General features: G+C 35.0%; 1 protein-coding gene across 1 annotated transcript; it reads right to left on the bottom strand.

Annotated features, from left to right (window-relative positions):
* Positions 1–1,848: 1,848 nt before the first annotated feature.
* Positions 1,849–22,489, bottom strand: LOC130053967 (uncharacterized). Its single transcript, XM_056161811.1, has 9 exons — positions 22,354–22,489; positions 12,451–12,618; positions 11,788–11,890; positions 11,636–11,696; positions 11,347–11,459; positions 8,014–8,051; positions 6,417–6,570; positions 4,870–4,985; positions 1,849–2,658 (listed from the first exon to the last, which is right to left on the bottom strand). Exons 1-9 carry the CDS (start codon positions 22,459–22,461, stop codon positions 2,116–2,118), a joined length of 1,404 nt encoding a protein of 467 aa, XP_056017786.1. The 5' UTR covers positions 22,462–22,489; the 3' UTR covers positions 1,849–2,115.
* Between the last annotated feature and the right edge of the window lie 52 nt (positions 22,490–22,541).

Raw genomic sequence — 22,541 nt, 5'->3', positions numbered from 1 at the left:
TTTGATAGACATAGGAAACAATTTACAAATACAGAAAATAAAGAATGCAAGGGCGGATCCAGAGGGGGGGGGGGGGGGTCCGGAACACCCCCCACCCTTTGCGCACCAAAAAGTTAAACTAAACATTCTCATTTATTTAAAAAAAAAACGGTCTCAAGATCTCCCCATGATGTTATGTACACAAGCAAAAGGGTGTAAATGGGGTAGGAGTGGAGGTTGGGAAAAGTACCTAAAAGTTCAAGTGCTAGACCCCCCCCCCCCTTCACAAATTCCTGGATCCGCCTATGGAATACATTTGCAATATTGCGTAAGCCCGTTATATATATATATATATATACATGTATATCATAACCGTTGCAGTGCATATGGGCAGTAAACTGGCATGCAATACCCTTCATTACCCAAATGAAATGCAATTTATCACTATTCAGGGGAAGGGGGTGGGAGGGGTAGAGGGCTAACCCTCCCCCCATCCGCCCCTCATATATTGCTTAATGGCATCGATTGTTGTGCCGAGCTTGCTATTGCGGAACACAGCTTTAGAAAGAATAAAAGCGCGTCACTTGGAAAAAATACTGAAGATTTTTAAATGACCCCACCCTATTTTTGTGATTATCTCCCCCTTGAAAGAGACATGGCCCTTCATTTGAACAAACTTGAAAGCCCTTCACCCAAGGATGCTTTGTGGCAAGTTTGGTTGGATTGGCCCAGTGGTTCTTGAGAAGATGAAAATGTGAAAAGTTTACAATGACAACGACAAATTTTGATCAGAAAAGCTCACTTGAGCCTTCGGCTCAGGTGAGCTATAAATTGCAAGACAGTTTACACCCATTACATTTGGCGGCGTATTCTTTTTAACATAAGAGGTGTTTTTTTTTATGTCTACGAGAATTTTTCACTCATTCCGAGACCTTACCAACTAAAGTGCCATAAATTGAGACCTATTATATATATATATATATATATATAAGATCACATACGAAAGACACGCGACTGTCACTTCAAAAATGTCAAGCGTTTGGCAAAGGACCCAAGTTTATTACATCTCAGGTTTGATTATTTTAGCACGAGCAGGGCTCGAACACATGGCCTCCCAGTTACTAAGAGAATGCTCTACCAATGAGTTGCCGCGACCAGTTAGGCAGAAGAGACATTCCGTTTTTAAATTAAATAAGGCCATCACAAAATGTCGATTGTTATGGTTTAAAAAACTTATACATGTAGTTACAAAAAACGTTTTAAATCAAATTCTTGTTAAACAAAGAAAAATTTACTTTCTGTTGCACACCAAAAATATTACATTTCAGTTGAACATCCTAATGAGATCACTAACCAAAATGCCAGCTCTTGTGAAATTTTGTTAGAAACATTTATTTCTTGCTGATATCCCTACTTCTTAACACTATATTTGAGAACCAGGCAAATGCCTTGTAAGCTCCGAACCATACTGGAGTAAAACTCGTATATAGCGAACACAGATATAGCAAATTTAAGGCTGTAGCAAAGTTTAAGTTCAACAGATTTTCCCAGCAAATTCTTTAAAATCATATTCTATATGAATATTATTCGTCCATAACGAACACGGATATAACGAATTTACGCATACAATAAAGTAAATTTCTGTTTCCCTTGAATTAAAAATAAACATAAAAATTCAACTTTTATATAAAAAAAAAAAAAAAATCATTTTTTTTTATTTTATCATTTTGAAACGAGTTGTGACTTTGTTAACTCATTTTCATTTGTCATAGGATCCACTTATAGTGAATTTTTTGTTGTGTTTTTTAAAAAAAAGAAGAAGGGGTTTTTGACGTTTGATTATCAAATGATAATATACTAATACATATATTCAGAATAAAATCAACATTTATTTTGGTAAAAATCTGTTCAAATAAACATATCAACATTGAATACATTTCATTCATTTGCTTTATCAATATTTGCAGCTATCAGTATAAAAATAGAAATTTGTATATGTTTGCATATGAATTTCAGCAACGGAAAAAAGCATGCTAATAAGTTCTAAGCTACTAATACATGCAAAGAGCTCTTCACATATCCATGATCAGTGTTTCTCCAAATACATTCAGTATAGGCCCATGACTTGAAAATCTTTTATCTTTCAGGATCATCTTCTGTTGTCAGGTTGTCATCCCCTTCTTCTACAGAGTCTCCTCGCAAGGTCTTGGATTCACTTTCACAGTTGGGAACATTCTTATTCATTTCATGCTTGACAGTTTTCAGATCAGTATTGGATTTGTCAGTGCCAATCTTTACATTTTCTTTGTTGGCAATAACATTTTCTTCGGGTGTACTATTCTCCACCTTTGCTTTGCCTTTGAGCTCCTCTGAACCATACTGATCAATCTTGTCCCCTGTGCCTGTGCCATTGTCCCTTGGTGGTTTTTGAGAACTACCATTTATGTTCCCAGTCGAGTGTTTAGCTGTCTCCTCTTCAGTGCTACCATTGCTTGCCTTTATGTTTTCACTACTTTTTGTATCTAATAGACTTGAGGATCTGGATGCATCTCCCTTGGGGGCCAGAACTTCATCGCAATCTTTGCTCTTTGTTTGAAGCTTTGCCTTTTTTTGCACTTGATGTACATCAGACACTCCTCTTGAATTTTCATCATCTGTTGAATCTTCACCCGAGTTTAACTGCAAAATTTTTTTTTTACCATATCAATATTTTTGGTTATATTACTTGACTTTGCAAAAACATGTTTATCCATGGATATTTGAAGAAAATCTTGCATCAAATATAAATACAGAAATATGATTTTCATTCACATTATGTGTATAAGAAAACTAAATGAAATACAAAATACTGTATACAGCTTTGACCTTGCTCCTTGGAATTTTCATGAATCTTTTTCTAATTCTGTTTTCAGTTTTCAATTTGAAGCATTTATGTCCATTCTACACATCAAACTGTTACGGTTAGGTTATATTCACTGCATTCATAATTCCACAATTTCTATTTAAAATGAAAATAGCAAACTAGAACAGTCCTAGTTGTACTCATATACCTCTCTCTACTCAGGTTTAAAAGATCTTTGACAATTTAAAGTGCAACTATGGAATAATATGCCAGAATTTTTTAAATTTTACCCAACATGTTACGTCCATCAAATGTTTATTAATCATAATCCAAAACAGATGAGTGTGCATAAAACAAAATCATGTTAACCTTGGTACAACAACTGACTTTTAAAATATATATATCATCAATTGCTCATACTATAACTACATTTCAAAACATGTATTATTTTTTTTATACCTGTATTAAGATTTCTTTCACATGATATAATTACTAACAATTTTGGGTTGTACAAAGAAATGCCCCATTAAAGGAGTGACATTTCCACAGACTTCTTACATTATACTCATTAATTAATCTTTAACTGGACAGATGCAATAAGGCTCTCTATATCAAAATGATCTTTGCATGTCCAGTTTAACTCTTTGAAACACCATGGCTTAGATCATTACACCCTATGGACAAATGGAATCTTAAATGACTTTGATTTTAAGCTTCAATTTACCTTCCTCTATGGATGCACAAATTGACCAGGGTTTGAAACTAACTTGAAAACTTTGGTAGCCATATGGGCTACTGAACCTTGCAATTATAGAGGCCCACATCAAAATTAGTCGCCCACTGACTAGAACATGTTTTGTCTGACAAGTTCATGTTTTGTTATGCTGTTTGGTTTGTACGACATGCAACCGGTAACAATAGGGACCCTATGACATTTGATGGCATTACAGAACAGAGATTCACGGTGAATATGATAAGACAAAAAGATAATGGAAGTTTGAAATCATGGAAGACCATCCGACCACAACACGACACCCCATGCCCCGACGAGCGTGTTTCCCAGCCTTTTCCCCGAAGAACCTCATCAAGTATTAACTCACAATACGAATAAGTCACATCTGCTTCCGCCTAATACTCATTTCTATCTGTATTTTTTGTTTCTTGGGTTCACTGACCCCATTTATAAATCATCACATATTATTATTATTCAAAATCACTAGGACACTTGGCAAAGAAGTGATTCTAAAAGTTAATTATGAAGCACTTTGTAGATCACTAACTTTTTCTAAAGAAAAAAAAAACGTAATGATCGGACAAAATTGAAAAGCAAATGTTAATTTCAGAAATTTTCTAATCACCATCTGGGCAACTTGAACCATAATTTTAGTTCACCCACTCAGAAATTTAGTCTCAAATGGTGAGTGGGTGACTGTTAATTTCAAACCCTGCTGACTAAAATTGGTGATTCCAGGACTCAAATTAACAAAAGCCCCCAAAAAGGGTTATGCCTTATATGGTCATATCATCTTAATTATAGGTCAGTGACCTTGATTTAGAGTGTGATACACCATCTACTAAAGATGCATCAACTGACAAAGTTTGATGATTCTAGACCAAATAATTCTACAGTTATGAGTCGGACAGGATTTTGCCCTATTTGGCAATATTGTCTTAATCAAAAGTGACAGTGATCTAACTTGAAAGTGTGACCCACCCTCTACCCAAGATGTATCATCAGCTGACAAAGTTGGAGGATTCTAAGTCTCAAAGTATTTAAGTTAAGAGTCAGACACAAAGCAGGACAGAAAGATGGACATGAACACCATACCATAATACATCCCAACTAAGATAGGCATATAAAAACATCCCATCTTAGATAGGCATATAAAAACACTTGAGGCCCAGAATCAACCAAATGATGGACAGAAAGACAATCCAATTCCAGTTTTAAAGTAACACTCTCCTCAAAACGTTCTTAAATTGCAGCAAAAATAAGACTGCATACAGTATGCACAAGCAAAGCTCTAAAGTAAAATTTATTTGAATACCTCAGTAACTGTCCATGGTGGAGGTGCCTGATTTGGACAACGCTTTAATGCAAATTTCCACACTCCAAATCCAGACACACCAGTGGTGAACCAACATTTTTCAACAGTATACAGTCCTATGCAGACAAGAAAAGGAAATTTGTTTAATTTACAATTTTCTAAATTACTAATTCATGTGTGAAATTAGTATCTTACTTGCAACACACCAAACAAGAGGCCCATGGGCCACATCGCTCACCTGAGTCACCTTGGTCCATATCAGAAGATTTTCCATATCTATTTGCATGTAAAACCGTAGTCCCTATTATGGCCCCAAACCTTCCCCTGGAGGCCATGGTTTTTGCAAACTTGAATCTACACTATGTCAGAAAGTTTTCATGTAAATGTGAACTTCTTTGGCCCAATGGTTCTTGAGAAGAAGATTTTTAAAGATTTTCCCTATATATTTGTATGTAAAACTTTGATCCCCTATTGTGGCCCCATCCTACCCCAGGGGGGCATGATTTTAACAAACCTGAATCTGCACTATATCAGAAAGTTTTCATATAAATCTCAGCTTTTCTGGCTTAATGGTTCTGGGAAGAAGATTTTTAAAGATTTTTCCTATATATTTGTATGTAAAACTTTGATCCCCTATTGTGGCCCCATCCGACCCCCGGGGGCCATGATCTTAACAAACTTGAATCTGCACTATATCAAAAACAAAAAAAAAAACCGAAAAAAAAACCAAACAACAAAAAAAAACTTTGACCCCCTATTGTGGCCCCATCCAATCCCCGGGGGCTATGATTTTAACAATTTAGAATCTGTACTATATCAGGAAGCTTTCATATAAATCTCAGCTTTTCTGGCTTAGTGGTTCTTGGGAAGAAGATTTTTAAAGATTTTTCCTATATATTTGTATGTAAAACTTTGATCCCCTATTGTGGCCCCATCCGACCCCCGGGGGCCATGATTTTAACAATTTAGAATCTGCATTATATAAGGAAGCTTTCATATAAATCTCAGCTTTTCTGGCCCTGTGGTTCTTGAGAAGAAGATTTTTTAATGACCCTACCCTATTTTTACCTTTTTTTGATTATCTCCCCTTGGAAGGTGGCCTGGCCCTTTATTTTAACAATTTAGAATTCCCTTTACCTAAGGATGTTTTGTGCCAACTTTGGTTGAAATTGGCCCAGTGGTTGTTGAGAAGAAGTTGAAAATGTGAAAAGTTTACAGACGGACGGACAGACGACGGAATACGGGTGATCAGAAAAGCTCACTTGAGCTTTCAGCTCAGGTGAGCTAAAAATGTTGCATATGATAAAGGATACCTTTTACTCTTTATCACTATAAATTCATCTTAATATCAATAAAATATTCCTCCTAAACTAAACTTTATTTACACCACCTTTTATGGCAATTTATTTAATCATGTTTGAAACATAAAGCCTGTGTTTTCTATGAACAGCCACTGTCTTAAGAGTAAAATTTAGTTCAAGACAACAATGCAACCATGAGACTCTCATGGATAATCACATGTATCCAAAAATTTGTCTTACACCTACCATCATATCTGTAACCCTCCTCTGGAGCAAAGGCACTGTCCAGCTTGTAACCTCGAATCACCCTCACTGGAAGCTTGGTTTCAACATTCTTACTAAGAGCCAAGTTACCTCTGGTAAGGGTTTGGTCTTTCGACTGTGGGGCTGTTCTTAAATTCTAGCAAGAAGAAAATTACATGTTAATAGCTAAAACACCCTCTCGTTAGCAATTCTTGTACATTGGCAAACCTGTTTCAGTAGATAAATATTCTACACTTCCTTATCATAAACACTTTTCTCGTATTCAGCGTTGCTGTTTTCAACTGCCACCTTTATTTGGTTCAATGAAACCACTCACAATGAACTTGCCCTATCTAAAATTATAACATATACTTTAATTTTTAGAATGTATTTATATTCAAATCATGAAATTATTACTTTTAGGATGTACTCATCCTCACAAGTCAAGGTTTTGTGATTACCGTACCCTCCACACAAACTCTTCATGAATGTAGCAATTCAAATTCCGGGAACAAGCTTTGCAATGAGCAATATGCTAAAAATAAACTGTCCAATGAAATGGCTCTTTTCAAAACGAATTTCGCACTGAGCGCACAGATGGCTGATCTGCATCGTCTAAAGAGAGAGAAAACGGCTGTATTTGTTTAAGTTGATATCATTGCATATGCAACAAAAAGTTGATAAAAATTGAAGAACTTGCCATCTTTTGTTCACAGCCAACATTGTTTACATCTACCACATGTTTAGAATGAGAACTGTATTTTGATTGGCTCCAGTGTACGACTTGGACCCAATGAAATGTGGACTCCTTAGCCCAAAATTTAAATAGCTACATTCGTCAAGGGTTTGTGTGGAGGATACATAATCACAAAACCTTGACTTGTGAGGATGGGATATACTGAAATTTTCTCTTTTTCTTGGGAAGGGGGGTGGGGGGGTGGGGGGTGGTGGTGGGCCCAAGAAATTTTCTGGTTATAGTCATACCATCAAAAGTGTGGCCTTGGGATATATATTTACTATTGTTTAAAGCAGCAATGATACACTACTGTTTTAACGTTCAAAATCAAATTGATACAAATCAAATACTTAAAACATAATAGTAATGGACACTGTCATTCAAAAAATTAGTGTATTGCGTTACTCATATTTTCAAATCCTGAACGACGAGCTGAAAATAATCAGCTATACTGTAGTCATTGGTAGACAGTAAAATTGAATGACATGAATAACTGTTGAAAAAAAACAACTAATAAACAGCAAAGGAATCTTATCAAAACTAAAATGTGCACCTGGCAGTGGCTTCATGATTTCTGCATGGTCAATTATCAGTGACAAAATCATTCAAATACTAAGATAATTCTTTTTACATGAAGTTTGCTGTAGTCTGAACTTTTTCGCTTCCTATATAATTTGGCCGCATCCAGGGATTCTCGAGTTCAAGAGAACCCTGATTAAACACAGATTTCACAAAATTCTATTCTATCAATCTTACTGATGTATGCAAAATCTCCGTAATGGAATATCAATACATATTTCTAAATACTCGATACCAAACATACGATAAAATCTATTATGCAGATGCACTTTAAAAGTAAATTACCTTTGGGTTAGTCTTTGTTCCCTTCAAGTCTCTTCCCCCTGCAAGACAGAATTACCAAACATACAGAATTGAATCACAAGTTAATTAAGTTTTACTCCTTACAAAATCTGTTACCAAAAATATCAGACAAACATGAAGCAGTATGGTGTCTATTTCAATTTCTTTGCTTAGTCAAAATATTTTCCGACAAGCAACATGGAGACCTTCTCAACATTAAACAAATCACTGTGTTGTGACAAACCCCAACTCTTCATCTTAAGGTTTACTCTGATTAGTGATTTAGTTTCAAGCATGCATTAAATGAATTCTGCAAGCTTTCCTGTCAGAGGAATGCATGTAACGGTATATTTCAGTACAAAACTTTTTTATTTCCGAGGAAGCAAATTGATAGATCTTATTGTCAATAGTACCAGTACCAATATTATGATTTTCCCTTTAACATTATTTGATTACAATTTAAACTTTTAATTTTGACTATAATTTTTTGGTAACATATATTTAATCATTATATATACATTGTTTGAAAATTACCTAACTCAGAAATATACATGTAATAAGATCCACATCTTGCCTTCCAGTGTTTTCATAACCAAATAAGGACTGATCTCTTAAAGTTGAACTGCATTAGTCCTAATACCATTTCTGATGCATAGACAGAAATAGACTTTATGGGATTAACAATCATTTTAGCTTATTTCGGTAATTCATAGGATTAAATAATATTCTGATTAAAGACCCAACTTTGTATAGGTATAAAGATCAGTGTCAGTTACTGAAATAAACAGGAAATAGAGAGGAACCTCCAATTAGACAATACCAGACAACTGTTGTATTAAACAATCAAAATGAATAATGAAATTGCATTCTAATTATACTATGAAATTAACACCTTGATTTGTTGACTTTTTGTAAAGTATGTAGAATTTGATATAACAAAACATTTGGGACTAAAATGTCTAATAAAAAATAACACTATTCCACAAATATTCAAAATGGGGTTTTTTTCAAACTGTGTATGTGCTGAATGCTCGGTTTACAACTGATATGCAAGACAAGATGCCAATGCATATGCACAAACATCACATGAAATTATTTTGAAGGTCCACTCAGACTATCCTTGTGCTGCATTACATTAATTTCGATAATTCATGAAAAATGTTGAAATAGAAGACCATGCTCTGAACATTGGAATGACCTGTCAACACGCAACCATTTTAAGAAAAGAAATTCCATTTCGTGTAGAGACAAGAGGCCCATGGGCCTAGAATCGCTCTTCTGATACATTGTAGAACAGGTAAAAATTCTCACTAACCAAGATTCAACAATTAACTGTCCAAAAGTAGGTCACGGTGACCCACTTTTGGTCGACACAATGAAGACTCAAGATGCATCAACTGACAAGTCAAATAGTATTCAAATATAGCCGTCAAATTCCAAAAGAAGGCCACAGTGACCTACTTTTTGGTCGACACACTCCAAAGACTCAAGATGCATCAACTGACAAAGTTTGATAATTGAAGTCAAATAGTATCTGAAATATTCAAATATAGCCATCAAAATCCAAAATAGGTCACGGTGACCTACTTTTTAGTCAACACACTATGAAGACTCAACATGCATCAACTGACAAAGTTTGATAATTGTAAGTCAAATAGTATCTGAAATATTCAAATATAGCCGTCAAATTCCAAAAGTAGGTCACGGTGACCTACTTTTTGGTCAACAAACTATGAAGACTCAAGATGCATCAACTGACACAGTTTGATGATCCTAGCTTTCATAGTGTCCAAAATATGCATCTAAAATTGAAAATGTGAAATTTGAATGCCTGCAAAATTCAAAAAGTAGGTCACCGTGGCCTTCTTTTTTTATAAATATGTTTTGAGGCCTCTAGACGCATCAACTTACAAGGTTTGATGATTCTAAACCTCTTGGTATCTGAGCAGTCGACGTGCTAACCTACTGAGCTGAGTAAGCTAGGGGAGAATGACAAATATTGCTGATATTTATATTTTCCACCGTGTTTTATATTTTCGGTATCTGAAATAACAACCTAAATTGTATTCATAAATGATTAGCCATAAAATTCAGAAAGTAGGACATGGTGACATACTTTTCACATGACGCAGTTCAAGGTCCCATGATCCATCAACTGACAACTTTTGATGATCATAGACTCAAAAGTGTCCAAGATCTGCATCAAAACCTATTTAATAATAATTACCTGCAAAATTCAAAAAAGTAGGTCACCATGACCTACTTTTGAGACAACGTGATATAAGGTCCTAAGATGCATCAACTGACAAAATTTGATGATCCTAGTCCTTATACTAAGCAAAATATCAAAGTTTTAACAAAACAAAATTTAAGGTCAACTTTGAAGTGACCTTGAGACCACACCCTTTGCCCCAGGATGATGCCTTGAACAAATTTTTATCTACAACCTATCCTCATCCTTATGCATAAGTTTGGTGATAATTTGCCAAGTGGTTCTTGAGAAGATTTTTTTTAGCAACCACTACTTTTGTTTGCATTTTCCTAATTATCTCCCCTTGTTGAAGGGTCACAACCCTAGTTTTCATATAAATGAAAGCCCTTGGGCCAAGGATACCCTGTGACAAATTTGACAAAAATTGGCCAAGGGGTTCTTGAGATATAGCTCTTTTTCCAAAAAGTTGACACACACCGCACGCCAGACATATGGCCATATGATTAGCTCTTTGAGCAATACAATATGTCTAGATATTTGTGAACAATAATCATTTGTGTGGTAGTCCATGATAATCGTCGGAGTTGTTTAAAAAACACTACATTACGTCACCCAGAAAAATACCAATCTTCTTAGGACGCGCCTATAAGTCGGACATAGAGTTTTGGACCAAAAATTTACTCCCAAAAATCCGACTTATAGGCGAGTATAAACGGTACTGTGTCAAAAACCGAATTGTTTGCAACTGAATTGCATTCTAAATATCATCGAATAAAAATGAATCTATGCTATCAATTTATATATTATAGTGGATGGACTAGTGAAATGCTTTGCAGACTTGTGAACATCAATAGTCACTAGTCTGTACAGTTTAGTGCTTGAAAGAGTTCATTTCAAATCCCGGAGACAGGAAACAAGTTATCAGAAGAGAATACAAATATACATAGTAAGCACAGCATTAGAAACATTCACTACATTGTTCTGTTTACAAAACGACTGCAACATCATCACAGCAAAATTTCACACTTGATCGAACATCATGGACAAAATGTCAAGAACTTGATACTTAGTTATAAGAAAAATCTGTTACATGAATGTCATGAAAAATAACTTTAAAACCAGACCTTCTCCAGTGTAAGTAAATCCTTCCCCCAGATCAATGTTGTCATCATAACCGCCAGACAAAGCAATAGAATAGGCTCCCTCAGGACCTCCATGAATACCAGCAACTGTGGGTCTATTCAGTTCCAATATAAATTCAAACAAGATGTACAAAAACTTCAAATCATATAAAGAGTTATCATTGCTATATTCATGCATAGCAATTTATAAACTTATGCACAGCAGTTTAAAAGCTTAGGATATGCCATCTGAACAAAGAGTGCCAATATATAAGAAAAACAATCTGTATACCTGTGAATGCCATCCTTAGAGCAATCTATGCGCATCATCCATGATGTACCAATCTCTACCCCTACAAGAAAAGATACATTAGTTTCAACTCAAATCAAATGCAAACTTCATATGCAGAGAGTACATATCCTTGTATGAAATGATGATCCCACCCTCAATGACTCCGTATGTTTTTGGTCTGAAAATTTTGAGTGGTGGTTTAACTTCATCTTCATCACCAGAAAATTCATCCTCCAACTCCACAACTTCCGCTTCCTAAAAATAGAACATGTTTAGATATCAGACGATTAAAAACGCAAAGCTGCATTTTGTATAAATTAAGAAATGTTACACTAATGTACAGTATATGTTTAATGGAACTCCCTAAAAATGAAAGAAAGCAGAAGTGAGCATACCCCACGCTCCAACATTGCTTGACAATGCCTCACATAAGGAATGGTAATGCATAAATGGTGATGCTATGCATTACTGCAAGAACAGGACAGAGGGGCTCGAAATTCCAAGTTCAAAAGAGGCATAACTCTACGAAAAATAATTTAATCAGAATTTCCTGCAAATATGCACATCTACACAGCATGTCCTTATAAACTACAAGGTTTCACGAAATTCTGTTCAGTGGTCTCAGAGGAGTTGCGCCGACAAGAAAGGGACTGACGGATGGGTCAAAACCATTATACCCTCCACAACTTCATTGCGTTGGGTATAATTATCATTTTCAAATTAAATCAAACATTCACCTTTCCTTCACAATTCCAGTTATAAATGTCAATCTTTGATAGATCAATAACATGTTCTGTTTGATGTTTGTCTCTTACTTTGCCTTGAATCCTTGCTGATCTTCGTCTTCTTTTGCGGATTGATCCGAGCTCTTCATCTTTAATCTCTAGTTTCCTTTTCTGTGTTGGCTTTCGCCTTGAAGACTGACTTTCATTTTTTGCAGGTAGCTTATCCTTTTTAAATGTGACTTTTGATGATTTTGGAAACTACAATGTACATACTATAGATAGATACTAAGATGGTGACAGTTGTATTTAGGGCTGAAACGATTCACCGAAATATCGATACTGTTCAATATAAACCTTCGATTCAATGTTCAATTCATTGCCTCGATTTTTGGTGCAATACATTTATTACAAACTGGTTCAGTAAAATACATCAGGTTCGGCCTGTAATGATTTTGTTACCTGCATGAGGGACGAAATAGCGTCAAATAACATTCAGACTGTTGTTTACCTGAGTTTTATGAAAATAATAATAAACTTTATCTTTTTAAACTACAGAGCCAACATGCATCTTACCATTTGGCAATTTGGAAACATTTTGCTTTTAAAATTATGAATGTAAATCTTGGTAATTAAACTTTTCTTCAATGTTATTATTGGTTTCTTCTGTAAATTGTATTGTATTGAAAGTATTGAATCGTGACATAAGTATTGCAATATGTATCGTATTGTGAAGGGGCGTATCGTTTCAGCCCTAGTTGTATTCACACTTAAATATATCAGGTTAAGTAATAATTTACTTGCACCCATCTTTTAGGTAGTGTTCTTCAAAATTAGTTCATTCCAACATTAAGAAATATATTAGGGAAATAAAAATGTCAAGGTATTGAAACACATAGTAACAGTTTTCTTGAGTGACTGTCCAAACTTTGTAGGCAAATGAAAAAAAAAATCCCTACAGTACTGCGATCTAGAAGTGTTCAATCTCCTGATTTAATCAGGAGTATCCCAACCCACTAATAAGCCTAACATTAGCAATGGACGCCGTCGGTAGTCTGTCACTTTTTTAGTGTGTCAAAATTTCCCCACCTAAACATTTTTCTCCCTCAGAATTTCCCCTTTTATCGTTTTCTTTACATTTTTTAAAAATTTGGCCTCATTTTCTTTGATTAGCACGAGTTATTTACAAATAGAAGGTGCATAAACATAAAGCTGCTATTTCGTAAATGAGAATTATTGAGTCTCTCGAGAGCTATCATAATCATATGACGATGTCCATTATTCTACTAATCCAAATATATCATAGCATGGAGAAACTTTCTTCAGTCATAGTCTCCCAGTGATTAGGGTATTCGCTATACAACTCGGGAGACTTGGGTTTAGCTTGTGTAGTATTAACGGTAAGTTGGTTCTATGAATACGATATGTATATGAGTAAATCTTTGTTCAAACAACCTTGGCGAAGGTTAAATTTATTTTAGATCGAATTTTAAAAGTAAAAGTTATTTTACTTGGTGCGTGTTCTTGTTTAATTTTTAAGTTAATAATGTAAACGTCCCCGCTGAACACACACTGAGCCGATCATGCAAGAAATGATCATTCATAGCAATTGCCTACAAAATAATGGTTATAGTAAAATGTTATGATAGCAAAAATTGCAAAATTTAAAATCATAGAATTATAAATGTTACATATATATGCTGCATCTTTCAGGGCTTAAATTTTGAAGCACAAAAAATATTACACAACGGGAATGAAATACTTAAAATTCAAATTAACGCAGAATCAACTTCAAGAATTGTAAATCAAATGGAAGGTCAGGTAATCAAATTCAAACTCTAGTTTGCTTGAACAGATGAAAATGTCTGTTAGTTTCTGAGTACAGAAGTTTCCTGCATATTGTCTGCAAAATTGCATTAATGATCTACATGCTGTAACAGGAAGGGATAAAATGCAAGCATTCTGAGAATATTGCAAGAGCAATACCTGTCCCCTACCGGCACCCCTGTTGATTTACAGACTTAATATTTGAGACAATATATGCATTCGATGTTGTTCGATCTTGAACTGTGACCTGAATCATTGGTACCACTTCACCATGTTTACCAGTATAAAATTATTTTAATGTTTTATTGTTCATATAGATGTTGTTATTATCAGGGATGAAATAGTCTCAGCTAGAAGTTTAGAACTATAGAATTTTTAATTCAATTTATAAACATGCAGCATAAATCCTAAATGTTACAGCAAGTTCTAAACTCTGCTGTAATACTACTTTCTATCGACCAGGTTTTTCTTAAGGTCTTGATTTCAAGGGCCAGGGCCTTTCCAATTGGGAAAAATAGCGACATTTGCTTGAAATTGAGGAAAACGTTTCATACAAAGAAATGGGGGAAAACCCAGTTCAGAGTGTTTTAAGATATAATTGGGCTCCTTCTGACTTTTAATTTGGTCAAAGCTTACCTCATTCAAATAAGAAGAGGCCAAAACATTAGGTTTACATAAGAATTTTGAAGCAAAAATTGTAATCTGTGGGCCTGTGAAGAAGATTTCTGAACGATTTGGCTACCCTGCTTGATTTGTTTTCATTGTTTGGGAATATTTCAAAGCAAAAATTGGGAAAAATACCTGCTTTTTAGCATTGGGAATGGGGCCTTATTTCGGCCCCCTACAGACCCTAAAAAAAATCCCTGTCGACTGTTTGAAGGCTTACTTCAAATACCCACGATTTCATGAATGCATAAATTTAGAACTGCTGAAGGATCATACTTTGCTCACAGACTACAGAAAAATAATCATGATTAACATGCTTCATATATATGCATGTGTTCCTTTTGCTATTACTGAGGGGGAAAAAAAATTACCTGACCAACCCTTTATATGCCCCAACCCTAAATTTTTCATCAAAAAATAAATAATTTTCCGAAAGTTCCATCTCCTTCCGCCATTGAGGGTTCAGTGAAAATGGCGAGTGTTTTATCTCTGACCTTCAAAGAATGTGCCCACCTGAAAAAGTTGATACATGTTATTGCACCAATCCAAATTCCATGGCATTAATAGATATTTTCAACCAATATCACAATTTCAATCTAAAGAACCTGTGGGGATCCAGGCTAGAACAAGTTCTCAGTACCCCTTGTTTGTCGTACGTAAGAGGCGACTAAATGGGGCGGTTCTTTGTAGCGATGAAACGACTGTCGCTGACAATCGATTGTCAATCGTTTTTGTCTCGTTGATTCCATTTATCAATTCTATTTTTTTTTTAATAATCGATTGTCGCCCAAACACAAACCTATAATAAACGAATCAACTACAGACCGTTCAGCGTGCTACTACACCTCCAAAGCGTTTTGTTCCGTGCAAACCTTTCAGTGTTCCGTGCAGACCATTCAGCGTTTCACGCAGTCAGTTCAGCAATCCGTGCAAGAATCGTTCCTTGCATGATCAAGCCACGCCCATAGAAATGTGCAGATCGTTCAAACCACGCCCTTAGAAACGCACAGACTGCGCAAGTCATTTCGGCATGGGATGTAGGACAGGTAAACATTGTAGGGAATTTGACCAATTATTTCAAAATGTCTATAAGAAAATCCAATACCACTTTCTCACTCTTGATAGTTTCTAGCAAGTGCAGAGACATGTAATATATCTGCCCTCTTTATTATTTTTTTAATTTTTTTGTATATAGGAATAATTTATTTGTCTTGTTACATTTGTATGATCAAGTTTCTCTTTTTAAGTAAAAAATATTTTCATCAAAATCGTTTATTGGAACTGTCTGCATAATAGAGGTCAGCTAATCCGGGTATTTGAAATTAACATTCGTACAGAAGGTGTGAAAATCGGTGGGGGCAATTGAAATATGACAAAAGAGGTGTTTATATCTTTTGTCTCTAAAAACTGAATGCAGTTTTCCATAGGTTTAAAATGCAGGGCTCGAAATTAACATATGCCTGTCAGTCTGTGACTGGTTAAAAGTCTGGCGGACTGACTGACATTTATTTTAGTCAGTCCAATGGGAATGGTTAAATTTCTAAAGCATCATTTTGGAAAATATACTTATGAAATCTTATACACACATTTGGCATGCTTCGATCTGTAGATATCAGAGGAATCTGATTCGTAAATATAAATCCCACATTTAAGTGTTACAATATTGTCCGACTCAGAGGCATATTTAGTCAAATTTCATTTTAATAACATTAACGAAATATGTTTAATTATATTTCTGGAAAACTCTGTTGGGCTGGTAAATTTTTCTGCGGACTGGTTAAAATTATACCCCATCAGTCCGACTGGACTGGTGACATAAAAAGTTAGGTTCAAGCCCTGAATTGAGGCAAATGCAACAATCTAATTAAAATTGGATGTTAGATCCGCTCACATATCGCATTATTTATTTCATCTTCATTTGTACAATTTATTTCAATCATATTTTGATTGTTTCTTTTGGTTTTGTATCTTCCTTTCTTATCCAAGATGACATGTTCTTATCGACTGGCTAATTCTATGTCTAGATGCACCCCCCTCCCGCCCAAGAATATGTTCCAGTCTTACGAGAATTTTTAAAATTATTTTATCTGTTGTCATACATGTATGTAAAAATGTATAGGTTTATTAAAGATCTGTCTTTAAGAAGAGGCCTGGAATATACAAATTCCACACATGTTTAAACAGCACTCGGATTGAATGTACAAAAATAGCGATACAGACGCGACTTTTTCAATGAATTTAATAGAGCAATGAATAAATAAAGTTAAATAATAAATATTCAATGACGATACAATTTATGCGTATTTTTCCTTTAATTCCGAAGTTAAAAAATATTCATTTCCTTTTATTCCAATGTGTTCATAAGTCATTAAACTATTCCTTGTTTCAACTAACCCCATGATAAAAAAATTATGCCGAAAAAAAAATCAAAGCGTGATGGTCATGCCTAGGTTTCGTGCAGACCGTTCACAACCCTCTCCCCGCCCAAAAACATTTCAATCTTTCCCGACGAGAAGTTTCTTAAAATCATTTTATCTGTTTTCATACATGTACACATGTATATAAAATGTATAGGTTTATTCAACATGTCTTTGGGAAGAGGACTGGAATATACAAATTGCAAATGTATTCTAACGACACTCAGAATGAATGTACAAAAATAGAGAAACAGGCATGACCATTTCATATCCAGTTTCAATGAATTTAATAGAGCAATGAATCAATAAAATTTTATTAATCAATATTCTGTGATATGATTTTTGCATATTTTTCTTTCTTTCCAAAAAAAAGAAAAAAAATCATTTGTTTTCATTCCAACATGTTCATAAGCCATTGATATAATAAGCAAAAATGAAATTTACCGCGCAGTGATTTTTTAAGGCCCATTTTGGGCCCGAATTTCGGCCCTTTCCCCTCCTAAAAATTGCAAAATTTTTTCCCAATTTAGCTTGTATTTTTCCCAATAATAAAATTAAGAAAGTAAAACGTATTTGAAAAAAATATACATTCGATGTGAATTATATACATAAGGTTTAACAAAGATTATGGGAATGATGATTTGGATAAAATAGTTGACACATTTTAGAAGGTTAAAGAAAATTTGATGCGTAAAATAAAGATAATATAATGTTTGATATGATTTTTAAAACTTATTAATGATAAAATTGATTTTTCCCAGTTTCACTGTAATGTTGACAATTTTTCCCAATTCGAAAGCCACAGGACCCTTGTAAAAAATGTAGAAAAATCACTGCCACGTCGTACATGAGCAATCATTTTAAAATGAATCATTATCATTTCTTTCTCAACCCTTTTTGAATATCTAGAATATTGCAATTATATTGAAACTATTTGAACCAAATATTACCAAAAAAATCACAGCATGCAGGCCACGCCTACCGTTTCATGCAGACCATTCACAAAGCGTGCAAGCCACGCCTACTAAATGGTCAGCGTTTCGTGCAAACAGTTCACCATTCCGTGCAAGAATCGTTTTGTACCATTCCGTGAAAGTGGTGTAGTAGTCAGTGATTCAGATTGGAATGCAATTTGATAGGACAGAGGGCCTAAATGATACAAAAATTATTGGCCATTTTGGCATAACTCCATGAAAACTTTAGGCCCTAAATACATATGAAGCAATGCTGCAAAATAAACTCAAAACTTTAAAATTAAACTGACTTTTTATTTTTCAATTCTTCAGTTTAATTATCATGACTGCAGTCAACTGTTTCGGAATTTTTTTCGGTCGTTCCTGTGTTGCAATGTGTTGTTATTGTTTGATTGTTTTTCATTCTGTCGATTTTATGTATTATGTATATTGATCTTACCGAATTGCATTCATATAATATGGTATACTATTTAATGTTTTTCCGTTATTGAAAGTACTCGCACCTCAGCAGTTAGAGATAAAATAAGGGGTCAAGAGTTCTTCCCGCTTTCAACTTTCTCAGACATTAGCTTCTTCAAATAATGTATCTATACCCAAAGGCGGATCCAACGCCGGCGACCCCACCCCTCGTTTAGTGTGTTTCCCCAGACCTCTGAAATTGTAACCCTCCGTTCTGAAATTTATGGATCCGAAACTAATTGCACATGGTATTTAATCAACTTCCGATATGTACTTTGTGCTGCCCCCCCCCCCCATCCAACTTTTAAAACTTTGTATCAGTCAAGCTGAAATCCTACATCAAAGGGGAGGCGAATTTTATTTATATGTGGTAACTTTCACAGGGGCCTAAGATACCGTTTTGAATTATTATAATTAAAAGAGTTCGGTTATACAATCTGTTTCGTTTCGGTGGGTTTCGTTTCGTTACGCACTTTACAGGTACCCAATAGAGAGGGTCAACCTGTGTTGTTATTAAAAAATAAATAATAGACACAAATTCAATTTTGTAATTTGTTCATAGTTTAATTACATTCTTTTTCAATTTCATGCACAAGCTTTTCAATTAGAATTTCATTTTCTTTTTTATTTTGTTCCAGCTCAGTTTCACTGTCTGATTCTTCAGGTATCAAACTGGTAATTGTCCAATCAAAATGAACTTAGTCAATTGTAGTTCCATATATTTAAAGAATTTTTTTTTTCCCTTGCGCGATTTTTCTCATTTCCTCTTTTTCTTTTCTCTTAATTTTTGTACCCCTGATTAGGACATTTTGTGTAATTTGTAGAAATAACCAAGTGTATACAAAGGAACTATTTGCTGTTGATAGCTGAGGCTACTTCCTGAGTTGCACTCCAGCTGTTTACACTCATGTGAAAAACACGTGGATTTGAGGGTAGTCTTGTTTGCGGGTAATTTATTTTCGAAAATGCCGCGTAGGGTGTTGTTTTTCTGGTGTCAGCAGACGAGATAGGTAACATAGAACGTGTCTGACTGCAGCATCAATTTTGTAAACTGATTTTTAATGATTTTTTCCTTCTATAGTAATATATAGTGAAAATAATTACCGGTGTGATACCTTCATCTAAGTCACTTCTACTATGTTTCATTTTCTCATTATTTTCTGCGACTTTAGCCTTGCTGGAACTTGTACTGACCACTTTCCGTTTGATTCCAGGGCATGCACCGATTGCTTTTCATATGTCACAGGGTGACAATTGCGTATTTTAATTAGCAAATGTTATATGCATTTTATTCATTTCAGATTGTTCAATACACTTTCATTCATTCATTCACCTGTTTACTAATTCATTCATGCATTGTCATCGTATTCGTGTTGTGTTCTTGTGTACGTGGTGTCACGTGATTGTTTTGTGAATAGGGTTTTGCCGAGTTAGGTATTTGTAGAGCGAGTGAGTATTTTATTAGAAGTTGCAGAACAAGTTTTTTAGGGAGTGGTAGTAGTGTGCGCATGTGTGTGAGCTTGTATAAAAGGATGAGCACGGATTAATTTAGAGATTAACAAGACTTTAACGCAGTACATCAGTTCAAGTCTCACACAGAGATACCCTATACGGATATATTCCTTACGGGATATAAAGATATATAACTGGTAAGAACTAAATTCATTTAAATCGTTTTAATCTATTTAATAATAATTTGTTGCTCAAATTATCGTATGTGAGAGATGTATGTGTGAATGTTTCATTTTCATTTTAGGTCATCGTCAAATTTATGATTGCAGTATCGGATATGTTGGATACAAATAAAAATTAATTGAAACCTGCACCAAGAGTTCTTGTTGTAAGACCCAGTGACATGATATAATTAATAAGTGGTGGGGAACCAGTTTTTTACTCAGAATTATAGACCGACTCGATTTTCTATAGACATTGTCTATCGGTCCATGGTTAATTTCGCACACTGTTTTAGTCGGCCATTTCAATATTTATCGGCCATTTGCCGATGGCAGACGCCAATCTAAATCACTGGTAGTACGCTTCAGGGTACATTAATACATTTAAAAAGGGAGAAGGCTTCTGGTAACATCATCATCATGGATATTGAAATGAATCAACAACCATGAAGTTGATAACTAATCCAAGATTCCTCCAACTCTTTACCCCGCTTTTATATTGTGACATGTGTGGGGCAGTCTAGTCAGAGTGGACTCCATATTGAAAAGACGGAGGAGTATCAGATTAGTTGATAACTTGATACCCAGGGAAAACCAAGTCAGACAACTGGAAATGTTTTCAGTGTCTTGAAACTAAAGCCAATATGAATGTCAAGGCTAGAAAAAATAAGAGGCCAATGGGCCACATCTCTCACCTGAGTCACCTTGGCTCATATTTAAAGATTTTTCGTATATATTTGCATGTAAAACTTTGATCCCTATTGTGGCCCCATCCAACCCCCGGGGGTCATGATTTTAACAAATTTGAATATGAACTATGTCAGGAGGCTTTCATGTAAATCTCAGGTTTTGTGGCTCAGTGGTTCTTGAGAAGATTTTTCCTATATATTTGTATGTAAAATTTTGATCCCCTATTGTGGCCCCATCCAACCCCCAGGGACCATGATTTTAACAAACTTGAATCTGCACTATGTCAGGAAGCTTTTAGGCAAATTTCAACTTTCCTGGACCAGTGGTTCTTGAAAAGATTTTTAAATGACCCCACCATATTTTTGCGTTTTTGTGATTATCTCCCCTTTGAAAGGGACATGGCCCTTCATTTGAACAAACTTGAAAGCCCTTCACCTAAGGATGCTTTTGGCCAAGTTTGGTTGAAATTGGCCCAATGGTTCTGGAGAAGAAGTCAAAAATGTAATACAAGTTTACAGACAGACAACAGGCGATCAGAAAAGCTCACTTGAGCTTTCAGCTCCGGTGAGCTAAAAAAGGTAAAATATAAAAATTAATTTCTTTAAATCTTTCCCATCAATCGTTATGAACTTCAAACTTGATCTGAAGTTTGTCACTCTGAAACTACACTGCAAGTTTCAAATAATCCTCGCAAGCATAACAGAAAACAGTCTGGAAAACCAATGGGACAGATTGAGAATGTCAGATAGGGGCAGATGGACAGAGAAGAAAGCTATAGTCCTCTTCAGTTTTACAAACCGGTAAGAGACTAATTAATAATAATTAATGAACCATATGGGGATTAAAACCCGGGAGCCCCTGAATCTCTAGTCAGAAGCTGTACAAACAGAGCTATCTGGCCACAGGCAATTGAACCAGTTGGCACGCCACTACATTCCTCCTATCTTAAATGTCTTCACAACTGAAAGACATCAACCCTGTATCTTTATCCCCATGCAAGCATTTTCACCTGTTAGTTTCATTTCAGGGGCTGCAAAAACTTCAACGTATGATGTTAAAAACAATATCAGATACTTTTTAACATTATCCAGTGTACATCTTTGTGATATTCAGAAATTGTACGAGAATATAACCAGCTTATAAACGGGATTTGCATTAAAATATGAACATGCAGTGATGACATACCTGAATAATTATAACTAAGCTAGCTAAGTTATTAATAAAATTTAGAATGGCTTGGGTGATCTATATTATAAAAATCTTAAAACAAAATGTGACATAATTTCTTACAATATTAGCTAATCCAAGTTCTGCTAAAATACGTTTGTTGTCCTGTAAATTCTTATTCCTAAGTTTCTCGTATTCACTCATCTCGACCACGCAAAGTTTTCCCGCCATAAAATGTTATGATCTTATTTTCGATCCCGATGAAGATAATAGTATTAGGATTGCTAAACAAAAAAATTAAAAGTTTTATG

The sequence above is a fragment of the Ostrea edulis genome, chromosome 4 (genome assembly GCF_947568905.1).
Source record: "Ostrea edulis chromosome 4, xbOstEdul1.1, whole genome shotgun sequence".
Lineage (NCBI taxonomy): Eukaryota > Metazoa > Mollusca > Bivalvia > Ostreida > Ostreidae > Ostrea > Ostrea edulis.
This window is presented reverse-complemented; position numbering and strand designations above follow the sequence as displayed.

What these genes read in the sequence shown, in the direction of transcription:
- LOC130053967 (XM_056161811.1), bottom strand. Translation starts at nt 22,461, where the DNA reads ATGGCGGGAAAACTTTGCGTGGTCGAGATGAGTGAATACGAGAAACTT. An exon ending in CAGCAAGGATTCAAGGCAAA is followed by an intron (nt 11,891 to 12,450) that starts GTAAGAGACAAA and finishes TTCTATTTTTAG; the next exon opens with GAAGCGGAAGTTGTGGAGTT. An exon ending in CACCATGGACAGTTACTGAG is followed by an intron (nt 2,659 to 4,869) that starts GTATTCAAATAA and finishes AAAATTTTGCAG; the next exon opens with TTAAACTCGGGTGAAGATTC.